The sequence below is a fragment of the Manis pentadactyla genome, chromosome 6 (assembly GCF_030020395.1).
Source record: "Manis pentadactyla isolate mManPen7 chromosome 6, mManPen7.hap1, whole genome shotgun sequence".
Taxonomy (NCBI): domain Eukaryota; kingdom Metazoa; phylum Chordata; class Mammalia; order Pholidota; family Manidae; genus Manis; species Manis pentadactyla.
This window is the reverse complement of record NC_080024.1, coordinates 145,759,449-145,785,717: the sequence shown is the minus strand read 5'-3', so window position 1 is coordinate 145,785,717 and position 26,269 is coordinate 145,759,449. Positions and strand designations below refer to the sequence as shown.

Sequence of the window (26,269 nt, the reverse complement as noted above, 5' to 3'; positions counted from 1 at the left end):
AAAAGATATATAATAGCAATCACGGCAAAAAAATGTGCCCAGTTAATACTTGTTTCTCTTTTTACTTAAGTATAACATGTTGATAATAGAGTCTTTTAAAAGTTGATGTTTTCAGTATAAGACATTTAGTCATAAAGGAAAGTCTTCCATACAATTACTATGTAGAAATGTTATGTTGCCATTACCATCAAATATTACTTCTGCCAAATTTTCTCCTCCCTCTCTGGGATTACAATTATATATATATATATACACACACATGCATTATATATGTTATACATTATATATATTATATACATTATATATACTCTGTGTGTGTGTGTGTGTGTATATATATATATATATAGACACATACACAGATACATACATATATTTTGGACCAGTTCACAATGACTTAGATCTTTTCTTTTAATAGTCTTTTCTGTACTTTCCATTCTTTATGCTCTTCAAGGTTCAGGCAAAATATTTCCTACTGACCTCTCTTCTAATACAACCAGCTCTTTCAATGCTTTGCCCAGTTTGCCACTATTGAGTTCTTAATTTCAGTTATTACATTTTTTCAATTCTAGAATTTCCATTTCAGTTCCTTTAAAAAATAAATTTCAGTACTTTGGTGTAATTTTCCCTCTTGTTCTCTATTAATTGAGTATTATTAACAACAGTTATTTTCAAATTTGTACCTGATCACACCAATAACCTTATCATTAGTGAATTTGTTTCTGTTGTCTTTTCTCAGTCCTGTTGAGTCTTTTAATGAATTTTAATGAATATTTATCACTGTATATTAAAAGTTTTAGAAGCTCTGAATTATCTCATTTTCCAGAGAGGTTTTATTTTACCCTCTGACAAGCACAAGGAATGGTAGCCGGCTCAAGCTGACCTCCGGTCTGTGTCCACTCTTAGAGTGGAGCTTCCCAGGATCTTAGTCGAAATCTTGTTGTGTTGTTTGGAGCCCTTTCTCTCTGGTGGCTCCTGAACACCAAACTTTCTCTCTCCTGTATCTTAAGACTACCATAACTGATGTCCTACTTTTCAGGGGCTTTCTTATTAGCTTCTTGTCCTCTTGTCCTACACAGCTGAGGAATTTGTTCAGTGTCAGACTCACCTCGATTTCTACCAGGACTTGGCCACTGTTTCCTTACCCGAGTTCTCCTTACATACTAAAATAGAAATTCCTGCCTATGAAAGTTCCTTCTCTCATTTTTCCTAAAACTTCACCTCAGAATCTGTATTAAATTAGTTTAAATAATTCCAGATGGCTTTCCATTTGTGTCTTATTTTTAATATCCAGAATGAAAATTAGATATTATTCTCTTAACTTTTTTCACTTTTGGGTCCTCAAGTCTTAGTTGCATTGGCAGCTACAAATTTTAATTTTTATGTCTGCAGTCTTATAAAATTTCCAAAGGCTCTATTGGAGTCTCTATCTCCTGGCAGCATCTATATGCCAAGATTCTCAGCCTTTTGCCCTGTGCGAAGAGTAAGACTGGCAGCTGCCCCAAGGATTACAGTTTGTAGAATGTTAAATTGTCTCTGGTTTCCTCCTCTCTAGGATCTCAACCCTTCAATTCTTGATAATCTCAGCAGCTCACCAGTACTTCCAAATTGATTTTTAATTTAATTTTACCTGGCTTTCTAGTTCCTGGTGGGACCACTGCTATGCCCAAGCTTCGCCATCACAACCTGAAACTATGGTTAAATTTTAATATTTTAATAATTTTATTTTAAAAACCAGTTAGTAAAATGTGAATGGAAGAATAGTGAGTGTACATACAATAAAAATTATACAAATGATAATAAAAAGCTATCTCTCCTGTGTTCCAATCTTACAGTCTTTTTCCCTGGAGGCAACGTAGCAGTTCCTTATGTATCCATAATCACGTGTACATATGTACATGTACATATCAGTTCCTCTTGCTAATATTTTAAATTGTAATTATGAATTGCTACAAACATGATGAAAGGAAAGAAGAATATAACAGAAATCCTTATACCCACAATCCAGGTTTAAGAAATGTCAACATTTTACCATGTTTCTTTAGATCCTCTTTTTTTCTTAAGTAATAAAATGGTGTAGTATTATTGAATCCAATTTAAAAAACATTTTTACAGTTCTTTTTTCCATTTAGTATGATTTTCAAGATTTATCTTGACATGTGCAGATCTCCTTTATTCATTTTAATTTATGTATGGCATTCCTTTGATTACTTCCCTGCCAACTCCCCTTGTTTTGTTATTTGTTTCATCTTTTTTACCTAAATGCTAATGTATCTTACCTTGTATTTTGGACTTGGCATTACTCACAAAACCTCTTCATATTTAAAGTACGTGATATGAAAATTTATTTTGGATTCTTTCTCAACATAAGGAAAACTAAAAGAAAACAAATTATACTGAGGGACAAGTTTCTAAGAGTCTTTAATGTCATAATGCTACAGTGAGGTTTATATAGAACTTGCATAATACCTTTGGTATGTTCCAGGATTTATAAATAGTACACTTAGGAAAAATATGAATTGGCTTGACTCAGGTTTCTTTACCTAAGTACTATATATGTAACATTTTATATGTAATATAATGTAATTAATATCAGTATTTCTCTTTAAAAATGTTTCTTGTTTAATTCTTCTACAGACTTCACTTGAGCATGTGTATTAAATTAGCTGAAGTAATTTAGTTGCAGACAACCTTTCTTTTCATCTTTTCATTAATTTAGCAAGTCATTAGGTACTTTAAGAATGGCAATGTACATTATTCCCTTTTATTCCTCCTTTCTTTAGGTCTGCAATATTTTGGTAGCATTTAAATCAGTTAACATTTATTGATTCATTTTATATGCCTAGCACTTTGCTGAGTAGTATTATGGATAATAATGGAAATAATAGCCCACGTGGAGGCAAAAATTTAATGGAAGAGAAATAAATTGATCATTAGACCATACTGGAATGCTAATGTGTGAGGTGAGATTTGGAGTGGACCATAAAGGATGATGAAGATTTGACTTTGGCAATCAGAGAGGGGAGGATCTTTATGAACAGAAACTCAGATGTGAATACAAAATAGGTGAAGAATGAAGAGTTTAACCATTTTATAGCCCAGGGTATACATTTGGGATAATGGGAAATTAAGTAGAATAGAAGGAGGTGGTCATCAATAGTCAAGCAAGTTTAGGATTCATGAAGAAGACAAAAAGATGTCCATATCAATTTCAAGGAAGTTAGACGATGTAATCGGTAATTTAGGAAGCTGAGTGGATCAGAGCAACAGGTGGGAAGGTCAACTAGAAGAGTTTTATATAAATTTGGAAAACTCTTCTTAGATATTAGCCTTCAAAGAATGCCTGTGTCCTTTGGCACCGTAATTATATTTCTGAGACTTGTAGGAAAATACTTCAAAATGTGTGGTATCTGCAGAACAGAGAACTGGATCATGGCAACATTTTGAAGTAATTTGGTTGTCTTTCATGTGTTCCTGCTTCCTGGTACCTTTTTCCTCCAAATTCCATTGAGTCCAGGGGTGGGGAATTCTCCTGCAGTCTGAAACAGTGATTGAATTCTCCTGAGTTGAAAGAAATGGGAGTTCTTGGAGTCAACACATTTTCTTAACCAGGGGCTCCTCTAGAACTCTATAGGTTCATAGATGAGCTTCTGGGGTTTGTGAATTTTCTGAAATTCTGCATAAGATTTCATATTATATGCATTTGCTAGACAGCGTTTCAGATTCTGATAGAAGTCTGTGACCTTACCCAAATTTATGGCATTGCTTAACGATTTACTTCCTACAAGTCTCAGTCTTACCTCTTCAGAAACTGCTGGAACCAAGTAGAAAGAAGATAAGTGATTGTATTATGTTGAATCATATAAAACTGCCAATATTTAATTTGGCCATTTTGGACATAGAAAATTATCAGTTTCATATGACCTACCCTGATATATTTTTAAATAACTTTTTTGCATTTCTTAAATGTAATGGTGTTCACTTTAGGAGTGTAGGTTTTAGCTAAGCAATATATGTTCAATTTTGTGTTTAAATATACTTATTTACTTCAATAAGGTAATTGAGTTCTGCTTTTATTTCTTCAGTTTCTATAGTCCATAAATTTAATTAGGTATACCTCAGAAGTATTGCTGGTTCCGTTCTAGACCACTACAATAAAGCAAGTACCAAAATAAAGCGAGTTAGATGAATTTTTTGGTTTTCCAGTGCATATAAGTTATGTTAATACTACACTGTAGTCTATTAAAGTGTGCAATATCATTATGTCTAAGAAAACAATGTACATATCTGAATTGAAAAATACTCTATTGCTAAAAAAAATGCTAACCATCATCTGAGGTTTCAGAAAATTGCAGTCTTTTTTCTGGTATAGTGTCTTACCTAGATATTGATGGCTGCTGACTGATCAGGGTGGTGTTTGCTGAAGGCTGGGGTGGTTGTGGCAATTTCTTAAAATAAGACAGCAATGAAGTTTGCTTCATACATTGACTCTTCCTTTCACAAAAGATTTCTCTGTAGCATGTGGTATTATTTGATACCATTTTACCCACAGTAGAACTTCTTTCAAAATTGGAGGCAATCTTCTCAAACCCTGCTGTTGCTTTTTCATAAGTATACGTAATATTCTTTAAATCCTATGTTGAAGATTTCAATCATCTTCAAACCAGCTTCACCAGGAGTAGATTCTGCCTCAAGAAACCACTTTCTTTGCTTATCCATAGGAAGCCAATCCTCATCCATTCAAGTTTTATCATGAGATTGCAGCAATTCAGTCACATCTTCAGGCTCTTCTTGTAATTCTAGTTCTTTTGCTATTTCCACCACATCTGCAGTCACCTCCTCTTCTTGGAAGAAGAGTAGGAATCAACTTCTTCCAAACTCCTGTTAATGTTGATGTTTTGACCTCTTCCCATGAATCATGAGTGTTCTTAATGGCATCTAGAATGGTGAATCCTTTCTAGAAGGTTTTCAATTCACTTTGCTCAGATATGTTCAGAGGGATTACTATGATAGCTAGTCTTATGTATGTATTTCGTAAATAATAAGACTTGAAAGTTGAAATGACTCCTTGATCCATGGGCTGCAGAATGGATGTTGTGTTAGCAGGCATAAAAACAACATTAATTTTGTTGTACATCTCCATTAGAGCTGTTGGGTGACTAGTTACATTGTCGATGAGCAGTTAGATTTTGAAAGGAATCTTCTTTTCTGAGCAGTAGGTCTCGACAGTGGGCACAAATGTTTAGTAAACCATGTTGTAAACAGATGTACTGTCTTATTCCATAGAACACAGGCGTAGTAGACTTAGCATCATTCCTGAGGGTCCTTTTAAGCTTTGAAGGCAGACACTGACTTGTCCACTCTAGCTATGAAAGTCCTAGATGGCATTTTCTTCCAACTGAAGAAGGTTTTATCTACACTGAAAATGTGTTGTGTAGTGTAGCCACCTTCATTAATTAATTAACTAGATCTTCTGGATAACTTATTGCAGCTTCTCCGTTTCACCTTGCACTTTTATGTAGTGGAGATGGCTTCTTCCCTTAAGTCTCGTGAACCAACCTCCAGTAGCTTCAGACTTTGCTTCTGCAGCTTCCTTATCTCTCTGAGCCTTCATAGAATTGAAGAAAGTTCAGGCCTTGCTCTGGATTAGGCTTTGGCTTATGGGAATGTTGTGCTGGTTTGATCTTCTGTCCAGAACACTGAAACTGTCTCCATATCAGCAATAAGACAGTTTTGCTTTCTTAACACTTGTGTGTTCACTGGAGTAGCATTTTATTGCCTTCAAGAACTTTTCCTTTGCATTCACCACTTGACTAACTGTTTGGTGCAAGAGGCCTAGCTTTCAGCCTGTCTTGGCTTTCAGCATGCCTTCCTCACTAAGCTTAATCAATTCTAGCTTTTGATTTAAAGTGAGAGATAACAACTCTTCCTTTCACTTGAATACTTAAGGGGCTATTGTAGGGTTATTAATTGGCCTAATTTCAATAATTTGTCTCAGGGAATGGGGGTGCCCAGGGAGAGGGAGAAAGATGGGGGAATGGCAGGTCTTGGAGTAGTCACAACACACACAACATTTACCAGTTAAGCTCAGTATTTTATATGGGTGTGGTTCATGGTACCCCCAAACATTACAATAGTAATGTCAATAATCACTGATCACAGAGCACCATAACAAATATAAAAATAATGAAAAAATTGGAAATATTCTGAATTACCAAAATATGATACAGAGACATGATTTAGCAGATGCTGGTGGAAGTGGTGCCAATAGATTTGCTTCATGCAGGAGAGCCATGAACCTTCAATTTGCAAAAAGTGCAGTATCTCCAAAGCTCAATAAAACAGGGTATGCCTGTATTAGGCATATGTGCTAGTATATTTAGGTTTCTGCTGTGGTAGAACAATGACAGGGAAATTATGGAAAGAGAAATGAAAGGGGAACTAAAAAAGGTATATAGTAGAGTATAAAAATGGCAAATTGGCTAAAATTGTTCCCTAAGTGGAACTCTTTGATAATTTGAATTCTCAGGCCTGTCTGGCTCCAGGGTACAAAGCACCATGATGGATCTGTCCTGTCTGTCGTGTTTGCCATAAGCACGGGAGGGCAGAGCAGTGAACCCAAACACCACTAGTTTGCTGTTCCATTAATTATATTGAGTTAATCAGAATTTCTTTGTTAGAGCATTACATTTCTTCAAAATGATGGATTATATGACATAAATGTAGTTGGCAATTAAAACTTTGAGCCAAGAAAAAATTAACTATGAGCCACTTCTTGGAAAAGTCAGATGATCGCCAATAACACAATTCAGCTTGAGGTTTTATTCTTTTCTTGGTTTGTTTTGTTTGTTTTCTGATTTTCATCATCCTTTTATTTCAACTAAGCAAAAAAACAAAATATAATTAAAATGAAACATTTTAAACCTAATCTTTTTCTTTTGTAGGTTGCTTTCTGATTCTAAACAGCTCAACATTTTAAGAAAAGCAAGATCTTATATAAAACAGAGAAAGTATGATGAAGCAGTAAGTTTGCAGGCCTATGACTGTCATTTTGGTTTTGCAGGGGGCGACAAGGTGTGGTAATGGAGAGCAAAGTGGACAGGCCTGGGAGCTTTCCTGACCCTTTAAGGAAGGGTTGAATTTCCTAAATAGCTACTTTAGCCATGGACATACTTTTCTTATTTCAGATAATACTATTGGTGAACTTTATAAGGTTAGCATTGGAAATGAACAATTGCCATTTTCTATAATGACAAAGTGTTTCAAGTTTCTGTCATCCTACTGATGCATAACCTTTTAGAATATGACATATTTGTATATTTGGAATTATCTACACACTGTAAGAAGTCTAATAATTCACACTGAAGCTTTGACACTTCCCAACAGCTATCCCACTATGTTTTTCATTATTTTTCTCTTTGATAAATGGTCATATAATATTAAATTAGGAAATAATTCTATTTTTAGTTTCTAAATGTGCCTAAGCAATGCCGTGCATTTCTAGTGCTTATTTTTATTATGGTTTTAATATGGTAAGCTCTTTTCCCCTAAAAACATTAGGCCTTTTTAAATGATGTTTTATAACTGGTTTGGGTAACCTGAGAGAAGAAAGTAAAAAATGATATAAATGTATGTAGGCATCTCTGCATTTTGGAACCTATGCTAGAGAGCCTTCGTTCTTTTCATGTGTCATTATTAGGTACTTTCCTCAAAATGAATCATCTTAAGTCACTATACATATGGTAGGTAGTTCACATTTAAAATGCCTTTTCTTCCTAAAAGTTAAAAGTTCATTTTATTCAGGAATTTTTCTTTTATTTTGTAAGAAGTTCAGACAATTAAAATCTGTTTTAATCCATCATCTGCAGTTACTCAGTCTAATTTTAATAATTTTCCTTCCTTTGAAACTTGGGTTTTCTCATTCTTTCCATGTAGCAAGTCATATTTTCATTTCTCCATAGGTCTCCCTCTGCAAGGAGCTGATTGATCTTGCATTGGAAGGATTGTCCTATTATCATACTTATGACAGATTCTTTTTGGGCATCACTGTTGTTCTAGGTTTTGTGGGATGGACATCTTATGCTTCTCTGTTGGTCATCAAGTCTCATTCCAGCCTTACCAGAGGTGTTAGTAAACAAGTTAAGGTACGTTCAGAAACTACAATGAAGATCCAGATGATGGTGTAAAATCAGTAAGACTGAGGAAAGAAATGGAATCAGATCAAGTATAATGAGTCATACAATGTACACAATGTACTAAGCTAACTCTTGTCTTTCCTTTTCTTTTGTGGTATTGGATCTTTTTTCCTCAGTTATCTCTGTTCCTTTAGTTGGGAAAAGGGTACCTTAATAATATTAGCCCTATAACTTAGGAGGGCTACAAATACAGCTATATAATTTAAACTCTCCTATGACATCAATTGTGCTGATTTTCTGTTCTTATAATTATTTAGCATGTTATAAGGATTCCATATCATTGTAGTACAGATAGTCAGAAAACTACCTCAAAGCAATATATTCAACTTTTTTTGGTATTAGAAGTTTAGGAGCTGAAACACAATAAAAGTCTCTTATTCAAAATGTTCCTTTTAAAATAATATATATGATCTTCTTCAGCTATTCTTACCTTCCTTCAACTTTCTGAAATTCTTAAATACTAATTTCTAGAACTTTTTATATATCCTCATTTTAAGAATTAATCCCTAGTATTTCCTGTACTTTTCAATGTAGGAATAAAACCTCTTTAAGAATACTTCATATAGCAGCAAAAATATAACAGAACGTATATGGTTTTACTACTTCAAAACAGTTTACTCTTTTAGAATATATTGCTAACTGCCATTTACCCGGGAGCATATGCCACTTCCATTTCCTTTATTTCATTCTCTCTAATGATTATTACCACGTCCAAATCCTCTAGAAACTAATATATCTGGATGGTGTATTATTAATAGTAACAGTCTGTAAACATTTCTAGTGGTAGCTTTTTACAATTTTATTTTTCTGTAATTGAAGAAAGCACAATAATGTTTATTCCAATTTTATAGTGCTTTAAATGCATCTTAAATAATTTCCCTAAATAATTTTCATTATTTGAATGCATTGAAAATAGCCAGAACTAGAGTAATTTCTTACATGGTAGGAAAAGAGACAGAGACAACCATGTTTTGGTAGTAGATATATCTAGGCATTCTGTTTGGTATTTTAAACTTATTTTACTATTTCAAACTCATAACAGTGCTGAAAGTATACATTATAATTTCTGTTTACAAAAGAGGAAACTGAAGCTGTGTAAGTAACTGCAAAAGACCACTCAGTTAGGATGTGGAGGAACCGAGATCTGAATCCAGAGAAGTCTGTGTCAAACACTGCCTTTTCATATTTGCCCTGATGTTCAGATTATTGAGAAAGGATATGATGTCTTTAAAGTGATGTGTCAAGAGGTTTCATAGCTGATAGTTTCTCTCTTTTCATTACTCTTACAGTGCAGAGAATATTTAATTGACTGTTCAATACAATGGTAGATGCTGTATAGGATATACAAAGAAATATAAAATTCAGATTCTGCCCTCAAGTAGCTTAGAATTAAATAAGTAGATAAGAGATGTACACACATAACCACCTCATCAGGTAGAGGTCACTACATTAGCCTACATTGTGAAAGACAACCTTAACATTTAACAACTTTAATATATGTTAAGTGTTTAAGTGTGCTACCAAGTATCATATTTTAAATAAAAGAGAATTCACATTAGGTAGGGTAATGATAACAGGAAAGAGTAAATCTTGGTGGAAATTTAACAGAATATGGGTAAAGGATGAGAATTAAAGCAAATTGAGTGATATGAACAGAGGCAGTTGGGAAAATGTATTATTACGCTGGTACTAAGTAGTATTTGTTGAGCCCCACTATTCCAGGACTGTTGTGGGTGCTTTACATGTGTTATTCTGTTAAGCTTAACACTGCCCTACATTGGAGGTTATTCGCATAATATGGATGGGGGAATTTAGATTCAGAGAGATGTGTGTTTTCTTCAAGAACACACTGGTATTAAATAACAAAACTATCATTTTCTAATACTTAAATACTTGATTTTTGTATACCCTGATGCCTTCAAACTAAATAGTTCAATTTGGGTAAAATGGGAGGTTTGTTTGAGGGACTAATAAGAGATAATACTGACAATATAGATTAGACTAAAGTAATCAAAGGCCTCAAATACTAGAGTTTAGACTTTATTTAGTGAAGAAGGTCTTATGTCAGAGTTAAACCAGAAAAACAAAACCAGTAGGACCTATATATTAAGACATTTAGTGTGAGGAATTAGCTTATGTGATTATGGGGTGTAGTTAGGCAATTCCTAAATCCATAGGTCGAGCCATCAGGAAGGGCAGACTGGAACTTCAGGCAGGAGCTGAAGCTGCACTCAAGAGGTACACCTTCTTCAGGGAACCCCCCCATTCTGCTCTTAGAGCCTTTCAAGTGGTTGAATCATCCTGATTATCTAGAAGAGTCTCCCTTACTTAAAGTCAACTGATTATGGACTTGAATCACATCTACAAGATACTTTCACAGAGCACCTAGATTAATGTTTGACTGAATACCTGGGGACTGTAGCCTAGCCAAGTTGACACTTAAAACTGACCATGTGTTGAAGTCATTGAAAGTATTTTGAACCCTTTGGTTGTGTTTGCAAAAATATTCCAATTCCTGCAGAGGAGCTGAATAGACAATTCTCTAAAGAAGAAATTCAGATGGCCAACAGACACGTGAAAAGATGCTCCACATCGCTTGTCATCAGAGAGATGCAAATTAAAACCACAATGAGGTATCACCTCACACCAGTAAGGATGGCTACCATCCAAAAGACAAACAACAACAAATGTTGGCGAGGCTGTGGAGAAAGGGGAACCCTCCTACACTGCTGGTGGGAATGTAAATTAGTTCAACCATTGTGGAAAGCAGTATGGAGGTTCCTCAAAATGCTCAAAATAGAAATACCATTTGACCCAGGAATTCCACTTCTAGGAATTTACCCCAAGAATGCAGCACTCCAGTTTGAAAAAGACAGATTCACCCATATGTTTATCGCTGCACTATTTACAATAGCCAAGATATGGAAGCAACCTAAATGTCCATCAGTAGATGAATGGATAAAGAAGAGGTGGTACATATACACAATGGAATATTACTCTGCCATAAGAAAAAAACAAATCCTACCATTCGCAACAACATGGATGTAGCTAGAGGGTATTATGCTCAGTGAAATAAGCCAGGTGGAGAAAGACAAGTACCAAATGATTTCACTCATATGTGGAGTATAAGAACAAAAGAAAACTGAAGGAACAAAACAGCAGCAGAAGCACAAAACCCAAGAATGGACTAATAGTTACCAAAGGGAAAGGGACTGGGGAGGACGGGTGGGAAGGGAGGGATAAGGGTGGGAAAAAAAGAAAGGGGGCATTACGATTAGCATGTATAGTGTGGGAGGGGCACGGGGAGGGCTGTGCAACACAGAGAAGACAAGTAGTGATTTTACAGCATCTTACTATGTTGATGGACGGTGACTGAACGGGGATGTGGGGGGACTTGGTGAAGAGGGGAGCCTAGTAAACATAATGTCCTTCATGTAATTGTAGATTAATGATGCCAAAATAAAATTTAAAAATATATATTCCAATTCCTTTCAGCAAGAATTTATAATCTAGTAAAGTGACACAACCCAAACAATTTTGAAGGAAGAATAAAATGCCAGTAGTCTATAAGAAAAGCAGTTAGGAAGTAAGATGGTCAAAGCTGTGCACATATTAGAAAGTGCTACTTACAGTGGGGTTTAAGGAGTCTTTGCAGACTTTACTGCCAAGGTGAAATTGTAAAGGGTGAGTAGGCTAGCCCAATAGAAAAAAAGAAAAAAATGTGGAAAGAGAGCAGCATGTGTCAAATGAGGAGTGAGGTAATATGGCTTCTTGGAGAAGCTGCCAGTCATTGATGTGGTTGGAATGTAGAGGGGAGTGAGAGATGAGCTTGCAACAAATGTTATCCTCCATTGCCAGGTGAGGAAACAGAGCTTTAGACAAGTGAAAAGGTTTAGTCGAATTGACAAGCAAATAGGAGAGTGGCATTGCAATTGAATTTAGGTCTGACTCCAAAGTTTATGTGACTTCTACATGACAGTGTCACCCAGATTATACAGGTTGTTTCTGGTTTATCATCATTACAGGCAAGTCTTCAGTAAATACCCCCTTTTTTAAAAAATGTGATTTGCTACAGCTTCCCTTTATTGTACTCTGCATTTAACTTCTATATACTCCTCTCTGCTTTTGTCTGTTCAGATGTCTTTTGCTTTAGAACTAAATATCCTTTTGTACCACATGCTTTCCCTTGTTCTTTTATTAGTTAATAAAATCCCAAAATATTAACCCCTAAACCAAGTCCCATGATTCCATCTCCACTTGTACGTTTTAAACTCCTTGAAGGGCAGCACCTAGTACAGAGCATAGCATAGGGTGTGTGACCTAATAAGTGCCTGTTGGATGAAGGAGTAATCACACTGCACACAGCATGGTTCATTATCTACAGGTAGTTTTCTTGGAGGGGAGGTGGGAGTCAATTAATGATGAAGTAGGAAATGTTCCCACTCTTGTTATATACAGTCCTTACAATTTCTCCTTCAGTTAAACCAAGTTCTTTATTATTTAGTTGTCAAGTAGATGTCATTTGTAGTATCTGTTGTTTTATATATTGAAGGATTAGATAATCATACCATGCTGTATGACTCTAGAAAATCCCTCAAGTGTTTTTTTTTAGTACTCTTTTAAACTGCTTTTCTTGTTATTTTGCTATTCACCAAATGATGTGAAACCAGCTTCAACTCTTAAAATGAATACCTGCCTCAGCCACTCTCAGCTTTAGAGATTCCACCTATTCAAGTCTGTGATTTCCCCCTTCTTTTCCCATCCCTTGATGTGGGACCTGTGTTGCTGTCTCACACTTCTCCATTTCCAGTGCTGTTCACTGATAGGCTTCTGCAGTGACTGCTGAGACTACTGCAAAGAAGAGGAGGAGAGAATAGAAAGACAGGCAGTAATAGCAGCTACTATTTTTTAAGCAGTGGCCATATTCCTGGCATTTCGTTAAGCTCTACATAATCTCATTTAGGCATTACCAACCTTGACCGGTAGATATGAGATTATCATTCCCATTTTATAGTTAGAATGAAACTACATCTCAGAAAAGTTTTGTGCTTTGCTGATGGTCATACATTGAGCAAGTGACAGAGCCAGGATTTAAATTCTGATCTGTGTGGCCCCAAACTCTTAACCACAATGCTTTGTTTGTCCGTCCTTTCTACAACTATGCCCTAGTTTATCCTTGTTTCTCCATTTATTTCTGGTGTCATTTTATGCTACTAGGGAGGAATTACAAAGCGGAAAGAAACTCTTGCCTTTCCTCCATAATTTCTCCTACTCCTGAAGGTAATTCTTAATTCTCACTTTATTTAACTTTTGGCAAAAACCTAGCAGAGCAAGGGTAAAACAGAGAGAGCAAGGCATGGGGGTCAGGGAGCACCATGTTACCTCACCACTCCTGGCTTTTTTCTCCTGTGCTGTTCTTAGTGTCACAGGTTTCCACAATTGTGTTCTTTTCCCAATCACTGGAGTTTCTGTCCCCGACCATTGCAGCATTATTCCTGGCCCAGAGCACTTGGGCCTCCCAGCCCATGGAAGCCACCACTGGCAACTTCCACTGATGAGCTCCTTTCTTGTTTGCCAGGTGGCTGGGAAGACAAGGTGACTGAATGAGCCTGCTGTGGTTGAGCAGTGGAGAGAACAGCATAGACAGCATGTTAAGTGGGAGTTTGAATAAATGGAATCATTGTTCCAGATGAAGATTAGGCCCCACAGTTTATTATGGATTAAATGGGTGTTTGTGGGCTACTGAAAGAACTCAATCAATACTTATAAAATTGTTACTAAGGGGAAATATATTCCAAGTTCCAAACAAGTTATTTGCAAACAAACTAGGTACATGTCACTTTTAAATTAAGACTTGCCTGATTGCCACAGTTCCAGGCTATCCAGCCTTTTCTTCTGTAATATGCTTCTCTAGTGACAGGTTTTGAAATTCCTTTGAGTTCTTAGATTAATCATGTAGTTATACAACCATTGAAAGAAAGAAGTATCTATCATCACTTTATAAAATCTTTTAAAACCTATCAATTAGCATGAATGTGGAAATATTTCGATGTTTTGTTTGATTTACAGAAACCAGGCCAACTCCTGCCATGTAGTTTTGCAGCAATTGGTGTTTCCATAGCATTTTTCCTGCTGATTCAAGCCTGTCCCTGGACTTACTACATATATTGTTTGTTACCAGTGTCGATATGGTATGCGGTTCTAAGGGAGTAAGTAGCACATCTTGTCGTGTTTCTCAGATCACTGACAGTTAGATCTATATTTAAAATGTATTAGATTTCTGTGACATAAGTTGTCAAAGGTATTTATAATGCTCTCAAATCTCCAAGCCCTCTCACTTCAGTTATAACCACATAAATGTTGTGCATCGGCATCCTTTCTCTTCTACCCTTTCCTTTTGACTTCATCTTTATTGCCCTGAGGTAGCACTGACCTTGTTGCTTTCTTTGTGTATCTTTTATAAGAAAAACCTGGAGTAAAAATAGAGTAATTAATGTTGATTATACTATGCTAGGAGTAACTTCCATTTTGAACTTGTCTCATCATCTCAGATTCCAGTGTATCTTCATGTTCTGCAAAGAAACTTTAATGTTTTCTTCCATGCGTTTTTGCCCCTTCTTTCCTAGCTATCGTGTAAACCTAAAGAAATCAAAGTTTGTAATTAAATCAGACCCAATAATGTGTACATACAGAGATAAATGATACTGTTCTCTTGTGCTGTGCTCTACCTTTAAGTGCTTCCTCACAAGTTGGCCTTAAAATGGATTTGTATAATTGTAATAAACATCACAAACAGAGCTCTCTAAATGTTGGGCCCACTCACATTTATCTTAGGCTGATTTGCTGGGCAGTAAGCAACATGTTGCACATCTTGTTGATTTCTGTATTTGCACCAGTAATCTGGAATTTAAGCTTAGTCTTGGGCAGCCAGGTTTCCTCCAAGCAAACCAGACCCTGGAAGCAGACCAGGGACTGGGAGCCCAGAGTAAGGGTGTTTTCAGGGTGGGCGAATATGTTTGCCAAGATGTACATTTTTATTATAATTTTATTCCAATATTTATGAACTCCAGCTTTGACCACCTCTTCCATTCTTTAAAAACATTAACTATTAAAAATATTAAAGTGTTAAAAATATCAAAAATCAAAATTATTAAAATGTTTAAAATATTAAGATGTTGAAATATTAGGAAGAAAACACTGAGAAAAGAATATACTATAACTTCACCATTTGGTTGCTGGCTCTACATATTTAAATCAGATTTTTTTTCTAATGTCATTTACTCTGCTTTAAAAGTTTTTAGAATTTAAAGTTTTATCCTTGCAGAAAATTCTATTCAGCTAAAGAACCCCTCCTGAATTATTGAATGTCCTAATTATGAAGATGACATATATATTTAAACTTAAAGGGAAAATATGATTTTGAAAGTATACTGTGTTCTATCCTTATCTTTTTGATAGATTTTGTAGAGAATAAAACATAAAAGTTTACTTTTCTTCTATTAAAAAAACCTAACTGATTTATGAAATCATCTCATTTCTTTGTGCTATATTCACTATGGAGAACAAAAGAAATGCTCTCCTTCTGACTAGTGTTAGCTTTTCTTCCCTACACAGCACCTCAATAGTTTTGGTAACATTATGCAGCCATCATTTTCAATTGGAAAAAGGTCATAAACCAAAGAGTACTGACCTTTTGTGATTACTACTTAATAGTGTACTACAAATGCTAAATTTTTTTTCCCCAGTGACGAGGTATTAAAAAGTACTCAAGTATATAGTACATTTTTTTATGGTTATGGATTCATATTTAGTTACAAATTAGTGTACAGTTGGTAACATCTTAAATTGGGTTTGAAAGAGTCTATTTAGCTCAGTGGAAAAGGTAGATTTTTCTACCTATATTAGGAAAACACCTTTATTTCATTAAAATAGATGAGACTTCATAAGGCTAACCTTGGTAAATTTTTCTTTTAAATTTCAGTTTTTATTCATTTGGGTTTATTTTATTTCTGATGTTGTATCTGTAATTGTATATACCTATGTTTAAACTAAGATCAAACAAGACTCATTTATTGTCATTAATGTTTATAAAAAACTAAGCAAATTATTGTGGTCAATATCTAATTAATTCAGAAACTACATTTTTTCCTAAAACACTTATGAGTTTCAAAAAAAAAAGATTTAGGTAAGTAAAACCATTGAAACAAATCTGTTAGAAGTTATCTTAAGTTTTTGAATAATCTGTGAATTGACAATTCCCTGATTTCTAGCTTTGTGCAAAGTTTTTGTGTTTTAGTACATGTGACCTAATATTTTAAGTTCCAGAGTAGAAATAATCTTTTTATAAATAATCTTGTAAACAGATTTCAGGTTCTTCAAGACCTTGTCACAGCACTGTTGACCTTTCCTCCAAGTCGTTTCTTTGGCTACCTGTTAGTCTTTACTCTGGGAATTGAAGTATTAGTAAGTAATTTACCACATTATAGCATTTGCAGATCTCTTTCATATTTATGTAACTCCTTGTAAATGGCCTAATTTTCATTTCTTCTTTGGGATGTGCTACCAGGTTCTCAGTTTTTTCTACCGCTATATGCTTACAGCTGGACTTACGGCATTTGCGGGTTGGCCATTTTTCACTCGGCTGTGGACTCGAGCAAAGGTATTAATACTCATTTTGACATTGGAGAGATTAGTAGCAACATTGTTTTGATGTGTTTAACTCGAGGAATTGTTCCTTTTGAAAGAAAAGGGTAGAATGTGTCCTTACCTAAACAGCCTGGTCCTTTTGACAGGAGGACTTGAGGTTGGCTTTAAGGTTTCAGTGATTCACATAGACTTTCATATCCAAGTTGACTTGTCGTATGGTGAAATACTGTAGAAGCAGAGCTAGGATGTCCTTCTCTGAAGCCCTTTCCATAGTCGCAAATACCTAAACTGGAGCAGCCAAGGAACCACCCAGAGCGGTACAGTGGCTTATGAGGCCAACGCAACCCAGGTCGAAGGAGGCACCTCCCTCCTGGCCCTGAGCCCTTTAGCTTTTTTCTGGAGAAGTATGTACTCATAACAGATTATTTTTAAATATGATTACTCCTGATTTTTCTTCCTTTAACAAGGTAAGGAATTACAATGTGGTTTTACAAAGAATACTCTCATGTTTCCACTTTGATACTTTTTGATAGAGGTAGCAGGAAGATAGAAATATCTTCTTTCCACCCTATGAGAACTTATAAAATTATCCACTTAATGGGATTATTGATAAATTTTTGTCTTAATCTATTTACAAAAGTATTTTAGCTCATTTCCCTCCTGGGTATAATCATTTGGTTATTATTTCAGGCCAGCTGTCTTACAGATGTAATCAATATATGGTGTTGCATAAATTGAATGAAGCACTTGCTTTGAAATATCAGACCCATGTTTAAATCCAAGCTGTTTCATTTACTAGCTGTAGACCTGGTATTATTTATACTTTAAAATCTCTGAGCTCAGTTTCTTCATCTGATATATTATGAATAATATAATCTACCTCTTGAGGTTACTATAAGAATTAAATGGGGTAATGCTCATATTATACCTAATATACTACCTACTTACTTAATGGAGCCTTTATAAATAATAACTATTACTTTTTAAAGTCAATAGATAAAAGGCTTTGCATTTTCCTTTTAGTTTTATAGCCATGTAATCTGTTAAACACTGAAGACAGTTTCTTTTTACCATATTTGTCTAACAGTAACTTTTTTATTTTAGATCACCTCACTGAGTTGGATTTTCTTCTCTTTGCTCCTGGCAGTGTTCCCTCTGATGCCTGTTGTAGGACGAAAGCCAAACATCTCTCTAGTGTATGAACAATATTAACTTTTTTTTTCAACACAGTTGTTTTTCTCAATCAATACTATGAAATATGAGCCTAATCTTGATCATGAATTCAAGAGCATGTGAACAAACTGGAAGTTAAAATACTAATATCAAACCATTAGTTATAATTTTGGCCCAGGTTCTGAGAGACATTAAGATGCTTCTGGGCCTTCACAAAAAATGAAATTGTGCCTAACAGTGATAATATAAAATGCAAAAGAAAAAAAATCTAGAAACTTTTGTCTTTTGTAAATTGGGAGATTAGTAAAAGGTCTCATAGGAAAAAAATGTTCTGTTGCCAAAATAAAGGCCTAAAAGCCATTTGTGTAGTCTGTCTTTGCCTTTGAGCATGTCTATACTTTAAAATGTCTTAGAAAAATGAAATTCTCTCCTATTCTGGTCAGAACATAATTATCTCCAAGGAGGGAACTTCATGTACCTTGACAGCTTTCCCATGTTTAATTGCTTCAACTGTTAGAAGGTTCTGTACACCTTACCTGAATCCTCCATGCTGCTTTAAACTGATTTCTCCTCACTGTATCCCACATATGTCTGTAAAATAATTGCTTACCTTTGTTTTTAACTTTTAAGTTATTATCAACTTCTATTGGCTGTGTGTTGTGTTTGTATGTGTGTGCTTGGCAAGCTAAATGATCATTTCATTTAATGTTTCCTCTTATTTCCCAATTACATAATATCTTTCTTACTTTCTTTTGAACTCTGTGTAAGGAAATTTTTTAAGCATTTTAACCTAATCTTTAATAGATGGGGTGTATCTTTTATAATTGAAAGAAGATTAACTAAACAATATTTTTACAGTATGTGTTAATTTTGGAGTATTATTGTTTATAAATTAACATATTTATCTCACTTCTGTGAAATACCAACATGGAATAGATCAGGAGTTATTCCAGGAAAGCAGTTTGTTAGCAGAGTCCAAAATCATTGTATCAACTTCTAAGACCAAACTGTCTAAGCCAAACCTTATTCATTAGTGTTACAAGTAAAAACATTTTGTAGCCGTCATGAACTATAATAGTATGTGAGAAGATGAATTCAAATGTTTTCATTTATTTCTTGCCTCATATTGCTTTGTGAGCTCTTCTGTTGTCTCTGAAAAGCCTCTGTCTCTCCTTTCATAGTCTCTGCCTGTCTGTCTTGCCCAAGCAGTATTAACATAGCTGAGCAGAATTTATCATATGCTAAAAGGTTGTATAAATGGCCTCCACAGAAATTTGCCACTTGTATATACTATTAAAGATCAATTCAGGAAGCAAACTTGTTAAAACATGAAAATGTAATTTATATTTCTAAAAATCATGTTATTTCCCTCTATACTTCTTAATTTAACTTTCAGTGATTTAAGTTTGTGTTGCTTTCCTAGTCGCTATTTTTGCAACTTCTTTCTTTTGACCCCCAGTTTATGGAGCAATTTCTACTCTCCATTTGATCTCTCACATCATCTCCCTCTAGAAATTTACAGATAGATATGTGAAACATTTAGGCTAAATTTTTTTTTAAGTATGTAACATAACTGTAATATCCCTATTACTCAGTTCTCTAAAGTAAAAACGTACTTGCCAATGAATTAGAATAAAAACTTTTTTTTAAAAGGAAAGAAGCAAAAATAAGCAAGGAATCTTGATCATATGTAGCTGGTTTTCGTAAATTGTAATGGAAATCCATGTTGAATGTAGTTATACTACCTTTCCGCCTTGTGATTCTCTTTTTGAAGGAAACTATTAGAAGAATCAAAACAAAAACAAAACCAACAAGCATGTTTCTGGGAATTCCTGCTTCCCATTCTCCTTAGCCCTGCTTTCTTTTTCTCCTAAACCACCTCCTGTTCTTTTGAGTTGAGGGGTTTGTTATATTGCTAGGTTCCAGAGACTGTCCTTACCATAATTTCAGTTATCCTGTGTTACTCAGATTTTTCAGAGGTGAGAACTAGAGCTCAGCATTAGGACACCATTTCCTTAGATCAGTTTCCTTTGGTTCCAGGAACCATACTGCACCTGGTGTTCTTGGAGAAGTGTAATTTGTTTTTCATTACTATACAGAGTGCCTCAGTGCATGCTGCCTTGGTGACCTCTGTCTGCCCGTCCTTTAGCCAGGAATAGCTGAGGAAAGCACCAAGGCCAGTGAGAGAAAGCAGCAGTTTGTCCTGCTAGGAATGCTGTGGATTATAAATACAGCTCCCTCGTATATTAGTAAGTGTGCATAGTCAGAAAAAGTATTTGTAGATACTGATAGATATGTTTGTTTAGCTGCTATCTTTTATATTGTATTCTGTAAATTTGTCCAAGTCAGGCTAAGAATTATGGTATTGGTATGCGTAAAAGTTTTAAAAATCAACTTATAGAAATAAGGTAAAGACCCTTAAAAATTTGTAAGGAGAAGTTACAAGTCACCCCATCCTTACAATATCTTTATCTTAAGATTTTTATTCCTATTATACTTGTGTATCCATTTTGCTACTTCATCTTGATTAAACCAAATGACTGAGAGGTTCTACATTAGAGTAAAATGCCTAATATTTTCATATGATACCTGTTTAGTAACTATCTTAAGAAAATCTAAAATTGTGAATTGTGTTTTAAAACAGAATGGGTGCAGGCTTGCTGGTTCTGCTGCTATCGTTGTTTGTTATAACGTCTTTCATAAAAAGAAAAGGCAGTTTTATAAATGAAGAGCTGTTGTTACATCTGTTACAGGTCAGTCACAGATTTTCAGTGACTGTGTTATACTAATGATTTACCAATATATATCTTATGGTTGTATGTAGTTACGTTGTTCTTAAGATGCCATCATGTTTACATCACTCAATACCTGCCTGCTGAGAAGAAAGTTTTCTGTTTACAATATTACAGGAAAATATATTCTCTAAAAGGTATGAAACAGCAAAAGGGTCAACAGGAAGCAGCTCAAAGATGTCTAGGAAACGGAGGTCAAGGGACCTAAGAGGCATCTGTATTGACCAGAAAATTGAGCTGAAAAGGGTTTTCTTTAGACTGAGGTTCTGTGTTATCCTCATTTGAGTCAGGGAAAAGGCAAGCTGCTTTGAAGTGAAGCGAAGACAAGCAGCCTCTGAGTATGTTTATCTGAAGAATAACCAACCAGTTTAAGGACTTAAGACAATCCTAGAAGAAAATTAACTTCATCTTGGTTGGTAACTTTAGTGTGGTAGAAAGAACTTTGAACTTGACATTTCAAAATCGAGTCAATTCCCAGTTGTTCTGCATACTAGATGTGTGATTTGCAGTAATATAACCAGTCTGTTTTAATCTGTAGAGATAATAATCTAATAGGGTTGTGAGAATTAGAGAATATGTAATATCTATAAAATAGTACGTTTTTGTATATGAGTAGAAACCACTTGTTTGGTTTTTTTTAGAACAGTAAAAAAAATGTAAAGACATTTCTAGAACACTGACAAAAAAACTTACATGAATCTTCTTAAAAATTTCCCCACAACAAAACTGAAATAATATAAAGTATTCCCAAGAACACTCTAAAATAAAAATACACAACACTCAGAATATGTTAATTCATCCTGGGAAAACAGAGAACATCATAAAAAGAGAAGAAATATTTTGTCAAAGATCCTATCAAGCCATTGGAACACCTCTTTCATTTTTCATGGTACACTGGCTTTACGCTATAGTCCATGGCAATTTTAGCAGAATTTGCCTATAATAATGAATATTTTGACAGAAGTCAATATTTTTTTATCTCACTCTTTAGGAGCAAATATTGTGGCCTTTGTTAGAAATACCCCTGAGTATAAAGTAAATCTGTTATGAAATTCCTTTCTATGTTAGCTTTGTTGATTTGCATTAATTCCTCTACTGTGTATCATATGTTTTGTTGATTTCAAGGTAAATATCTTTTTACATTTTATCATCTCTGGAACAAGAAGGTGTCTTACAGTTGAAAGGATCCTAGGATTGAGTCAGATCTTTATTCATATCATTTTTTCCTTATTAATCGACTGAAAATATAAGAGTAGATTAAATATATCTCTAGGACTTAGTGATGAGGTCGCTAATCTGATCTCTAAGAGAGTTTACTTTGTCTATAGCTAGAGCTTCGCTGATTTCTTAAAATGGCAACTAATCTGCTAGTTCAGGGATCAGCAGACATTTTTCTAAAGAGCCAGATAATAAGTATTTTAGGCCTGTGGGTCGTGTGCAATGTGCTGTAATTTTTCAACTCTACTCTTTTAATGGAAAGGGAGGAATCAGCAGCATGTAGGTAAACAGGAGTGACTGTGCTCCAAAAAGATGTAATGTTTAAAAGTGAGTCACCACCCTGCAAGCTGTAGTTGACCAGCTCTACTCTAGCTTATGTATGTTCCCTGAAAAATACTGTACTCCTTGAATTCCCAATACCAGGTGAGTTAGTTATTCAGGCCACATGTATGTGTTAAATAGATAAAACTGTGGGGGAACACCAGAGGTAGAAGACACTAAATTACATACATTTTACTGTATAAATTTTATACATTTCTGCATTCCCATGATTTAAGAAACCTTCAAGGTAATAATAAATATTTCTAAGTAGAAACAGTGTGATGATGTATACCAAAGTACTCTCGAATGAGTAAAATGCCTCATTTCATGCTTGTGAAGGAGCACTGCTGCTTAGTTGGAGAGTTCTAACTCTTAGCCTTGGCTGCAGGAAGGTGAGCTGGGCCAATTTCAATAGCATTTTGGCCAGATTCCCATTAGTGAAGCCCTCTTCTAAGTATTTTTTCTAATATATATATAAATCAGTCTCTCACCAGCTTTGCTTTTATTTCTGTGTTTTTGTATTTATTTTCAGATGCTGAGCACAGTGCTTTCCATTAGTGTTGTGTATAGCACCCATAATAGTCTACTCAGGAAACAAGGACTGCCCCTTATTAATCAGATCGTTAGCTGGATAATATTAGGTAAGTGGTCACAAACCAAATAAGAGAACTTTACATCAAGTCATATCTTAAAGTTATCCATTTACATCTATCATGTTATTACTGAGAGAAATAATTTTGTTGCAGGAAAATAATAAGCAGCTATTAATTCTATCTCTTGCTGGAATTTAGCAAAATTAGAACTTCTGTGAACACTCATGTGTTAGTAAGAATTATTTGATAGAATATTTATGACCTGATAATAAAGGTGTGTGTGTATATATATATATATATATATATATATATATATATATATATATATATAATAAAAATCCAAGTGATTCCAGAAGAGAAGAGGGATTTCATGCAGAGATTGTTATGCAGAAATTTCATGTCAATTCACAAATTCTCCGTTCTTACACAGGGACTAGGAAACAGTTTAATTTTATCCAAATTTCCCTTGCTGAAAATAACATCAATTTGTCACATGCCAACACATTAAACATTAGTCATTTCAAAACATACTCCTCTACAGCACTCTTAATTAAAGGTGCTGAAATAGGCATGTGAAGCAAACAGATATAATTGACGGACCTTCCAACTTGAAGACAAGAGCAAGCTTCAAGTCCAAGTTTTTCTTTAAAGAAAGACACTTCATAATACCTGTGAATAATGTGACATGCAGTTTAACCTTTGTCTATATTTTTTTTAATGAATGTTGTTCAACATTAAAAAGAAAAAGATCTTTAGATGGAGCTTTGCCTTAAGAGGGTTAAGCGATAGGAGTGTTTATCCTTGGATTGCTCTTAAAAATCCAAGCGAAGACTTAAAAATGTAACAGGAAGCAGACATGTTATCACCTAGAGTTTTGATTTGTCCATTTTCCACACACTTTGGTCTGTGGAAGTTATTCTTGAGAATAACTGCTGTCACTATGTACATAATTTCATTTTCACGATAGAAGCTTCATTTCATTATGGGCATTCTGCAGGCCTTCCCTTAAATTGTCTTGATTAATCAAGTTACTGTCGACATTCATTCTGCATGAACAGTATCCATGACTGCTCCTTCACTTAACACAATTGCGCTCAGTTTGTGCTATCATGTAGAACTGTTCTGTTCCCTGGGAGTGACACGCATACACCAAATCCCTGCCCTCCTGGTGCTTGTATTCTGCAGGGACGAGGGTGTTAATTAACACTCTAATGAGGCAGCTTTATGTGACGGCCTCTCATATGGCATGTTAGTTTTCAAATCCACAAGAAAACCGAAAATTATGAATGGAAACTCTAATATTAAAGGGCAGTTTTTCATTCATACTGCCTAAGTTCAAAAATGTGTAGTCATATACAACACATACCAGCAGGTGAGCAATACATGGCAAATAATAAATAGGAGGTAGGTGTACCTAAGGAGCTGCCCAGCTCTTGCTCACCATATAACCCTTTGCTGTGTAGCCTGGCTCACCTCCTAGTTTTTTTTACTTACCTAAAGGTAAACTACAATGAGGAAGAGAAGCAAAGAAAACAGGACTTGTGCCCATATCATTGTATCTGATTTTTAAACAACTAAAACTTCTAAAAAGGTAAAAAAACAAAAATAGAACCTTTACTGGAATTACAGAAAGCCATCCTCCACTTTATGTGTTTATGAGTGTATGTGTTTATTTGGGTTTATGGGTATATGTATGTGTAAAAAATGTTAAGCATTGTATTCAGTATTTTTATCTATTTTTCCATCCTTATATTAATTTTTCAATTCTCTAGTGATGTTCTTTATGGCATTTTGCCTTTCATTGTCTTTTATGACATTGACATTTTTGAAGAATATAGCCAACCCCAACCTGCACCTTCTAAACAGAATGTTAAGAGTTTTGTATCTGTCTGATATTTCCTTGTAATCAAATTGAGATTATGCATTATTGGCTAGAATACTGCATAAGTGATGCTGTACCCTTTCTAGGGACACTTTTGGATGTACATGATATCTATTTGTCCTCCATTAATAATACTGATTTCCATCACCCTTTCAAGGTGTTGCCTAGTTCTTTCACTCTATATTTACTGATTTTCCCCCTTCCTTGCAACTAATAAGCATCTGTTGAGAGACACTCAAGACCATCAAATATCTTTCTCATCAAAATTTCTCCCTAGATTTAGCACCCATTCATAAGTCATTCTTGATCCAATCTTTGTCATGACGGCTACAAAGTGATGATATTCAAGCTTTAACATTCTCACTGCATTTACCAGAAGGTTTTCAGTAACCTACTGTAAGAATCCTCCCTTCTTTACCATTCATCATTCATTCATTCATTCATTCACTCACTTATGTATTTATTATTGTTGTGGACTCATGAGCTCCTGTTTTTTCAGAGGTTTAGAATTCATTACTGTTGATATTTCAGTGCTCAAAATGTCACAGACTTGGCCAAAGAGTCCCCTCAAGCTAGCTTGTAAATAAGCAACACTTTCCCATATCCCCCCACCCCCAGTTTTTTTAGCACTTTCTTGACAATCTGCTATCAGGAAGCTTACAAAATGATTAGGGCAAATATTGCCTAATTTTAAAGGTTACACAAACAATAAGTATTATGAATGATGATAAGGTATTCAGAGCTTCTAAACTCGCATGTGGTGTGTCTCTACTGACACTACCCTGCCTTGTGTTAACAGCCTCTTCCTTCGTCATGCCACTCCTGAGTCCTACAAGTCTCCTCGAGCGATTGTTCAGCATACTTCTTTCCTCGATGTCAACCTACCTTCTTCTAAGCACCGGGTATAAACTTTTTAAAATTGTTATATTTAGTATGTTTTAAATGAAATATTGACATCTCTCTATGAGTATTTAACCTCGGGAAATGAAAAATGTTGTGCAACTCTTGGGGAATACATTATGAATAGTTTCTGCTCTGTAAGAACCATGTCTAGATCTGTAATTTTCTATGCTTTTTTTTTTTTCTTGTCATTTTCATAGTATTGCCTGTTGTCTTTCTGTTTAATTCCTGATGTTGCTAAAATGTCATTTTACTAGTGTCAGAAAGCTCTTGATTGGTTACGGAGGAATTTTCCATCTCAAATAACGACTTGGAAGAGTTTGTTTTTGTTACATTCCTTGCATGACTATACTTCGCTTTGTTCATTCTTTTTGGAATCTAGTATTTTCTTTTTCTTTTTACTTTTAAATATATAATAGTCCAAATAGTCCTTCTAATTTGGAAACTTTCAGAATATTTTCTGGAAAGTTAAAGAATCCATTTTTATTTAAGATTGAAATTTTCTTACAAAACAAAACCAAAAACTAGCAGCTTGATTTGGGGTGGTGGTTC

General features: G+C 34.9%; 1 protein-coding gene across 12 annotated transcripts in view; it reads left to right on the top strand.

Annotated features, from left to right (window-relative positions):
* PIGN (phosphatidylinositol glycan anchor biosynthesis class N) overlaps window positions 1-26,269 on the top strand; it is a 109,175-nt gene that overhangs the window by 36,231 nt on the left and 46,675 nt on the right. For 10 of the 12 annotated variants that reach the window (XM_057504237.1, XM_057504234.1, XM_057504232.1 and 7 more), the window contains 10 exons: window positions 6,942-7,020; window positions 7,959-8,141; window positions 13,680-13,787; window positions 14,262-14,401; window positions 16,556-16,655; window positions 16,759-16,851; window positions 17,943-18,034; window positions 20,656-20,764; window positions 22,875-22,983; window positions 25,617-25,719. In XM_057504237.1, coding sequence (XP_057360220.1) covers window positions 6,942-7,020; window positions 7,959-8,141; window positions 13,680-13,787; window positions 14,262-14,401; window positions 16,556-16,655; window positions 16,759-16,851; window positions 17,943-18,034; window positions 20,656-20,764; window positions 22,875-22,983; window positions 25,617-25,719 — 1,116 coding nt within the window. The remainder of the gene's footprint in view (window positions 1-6,941; window positions 7,021-7,958; window positions 8,142-13,679; window positions 13,788-14,261; window positions 14,402-16,555; window positions 16,656-16,758; window positions 16,852-17,942; window positions 18,035-20,655; window positions 20,765-22,874; window positions 22,984-25,616; window positions 25,720-26,269) is intronic. The other 2 variants (XM_036876727.2, XM_057504239.1) reach the window with 1 other exon arrangement.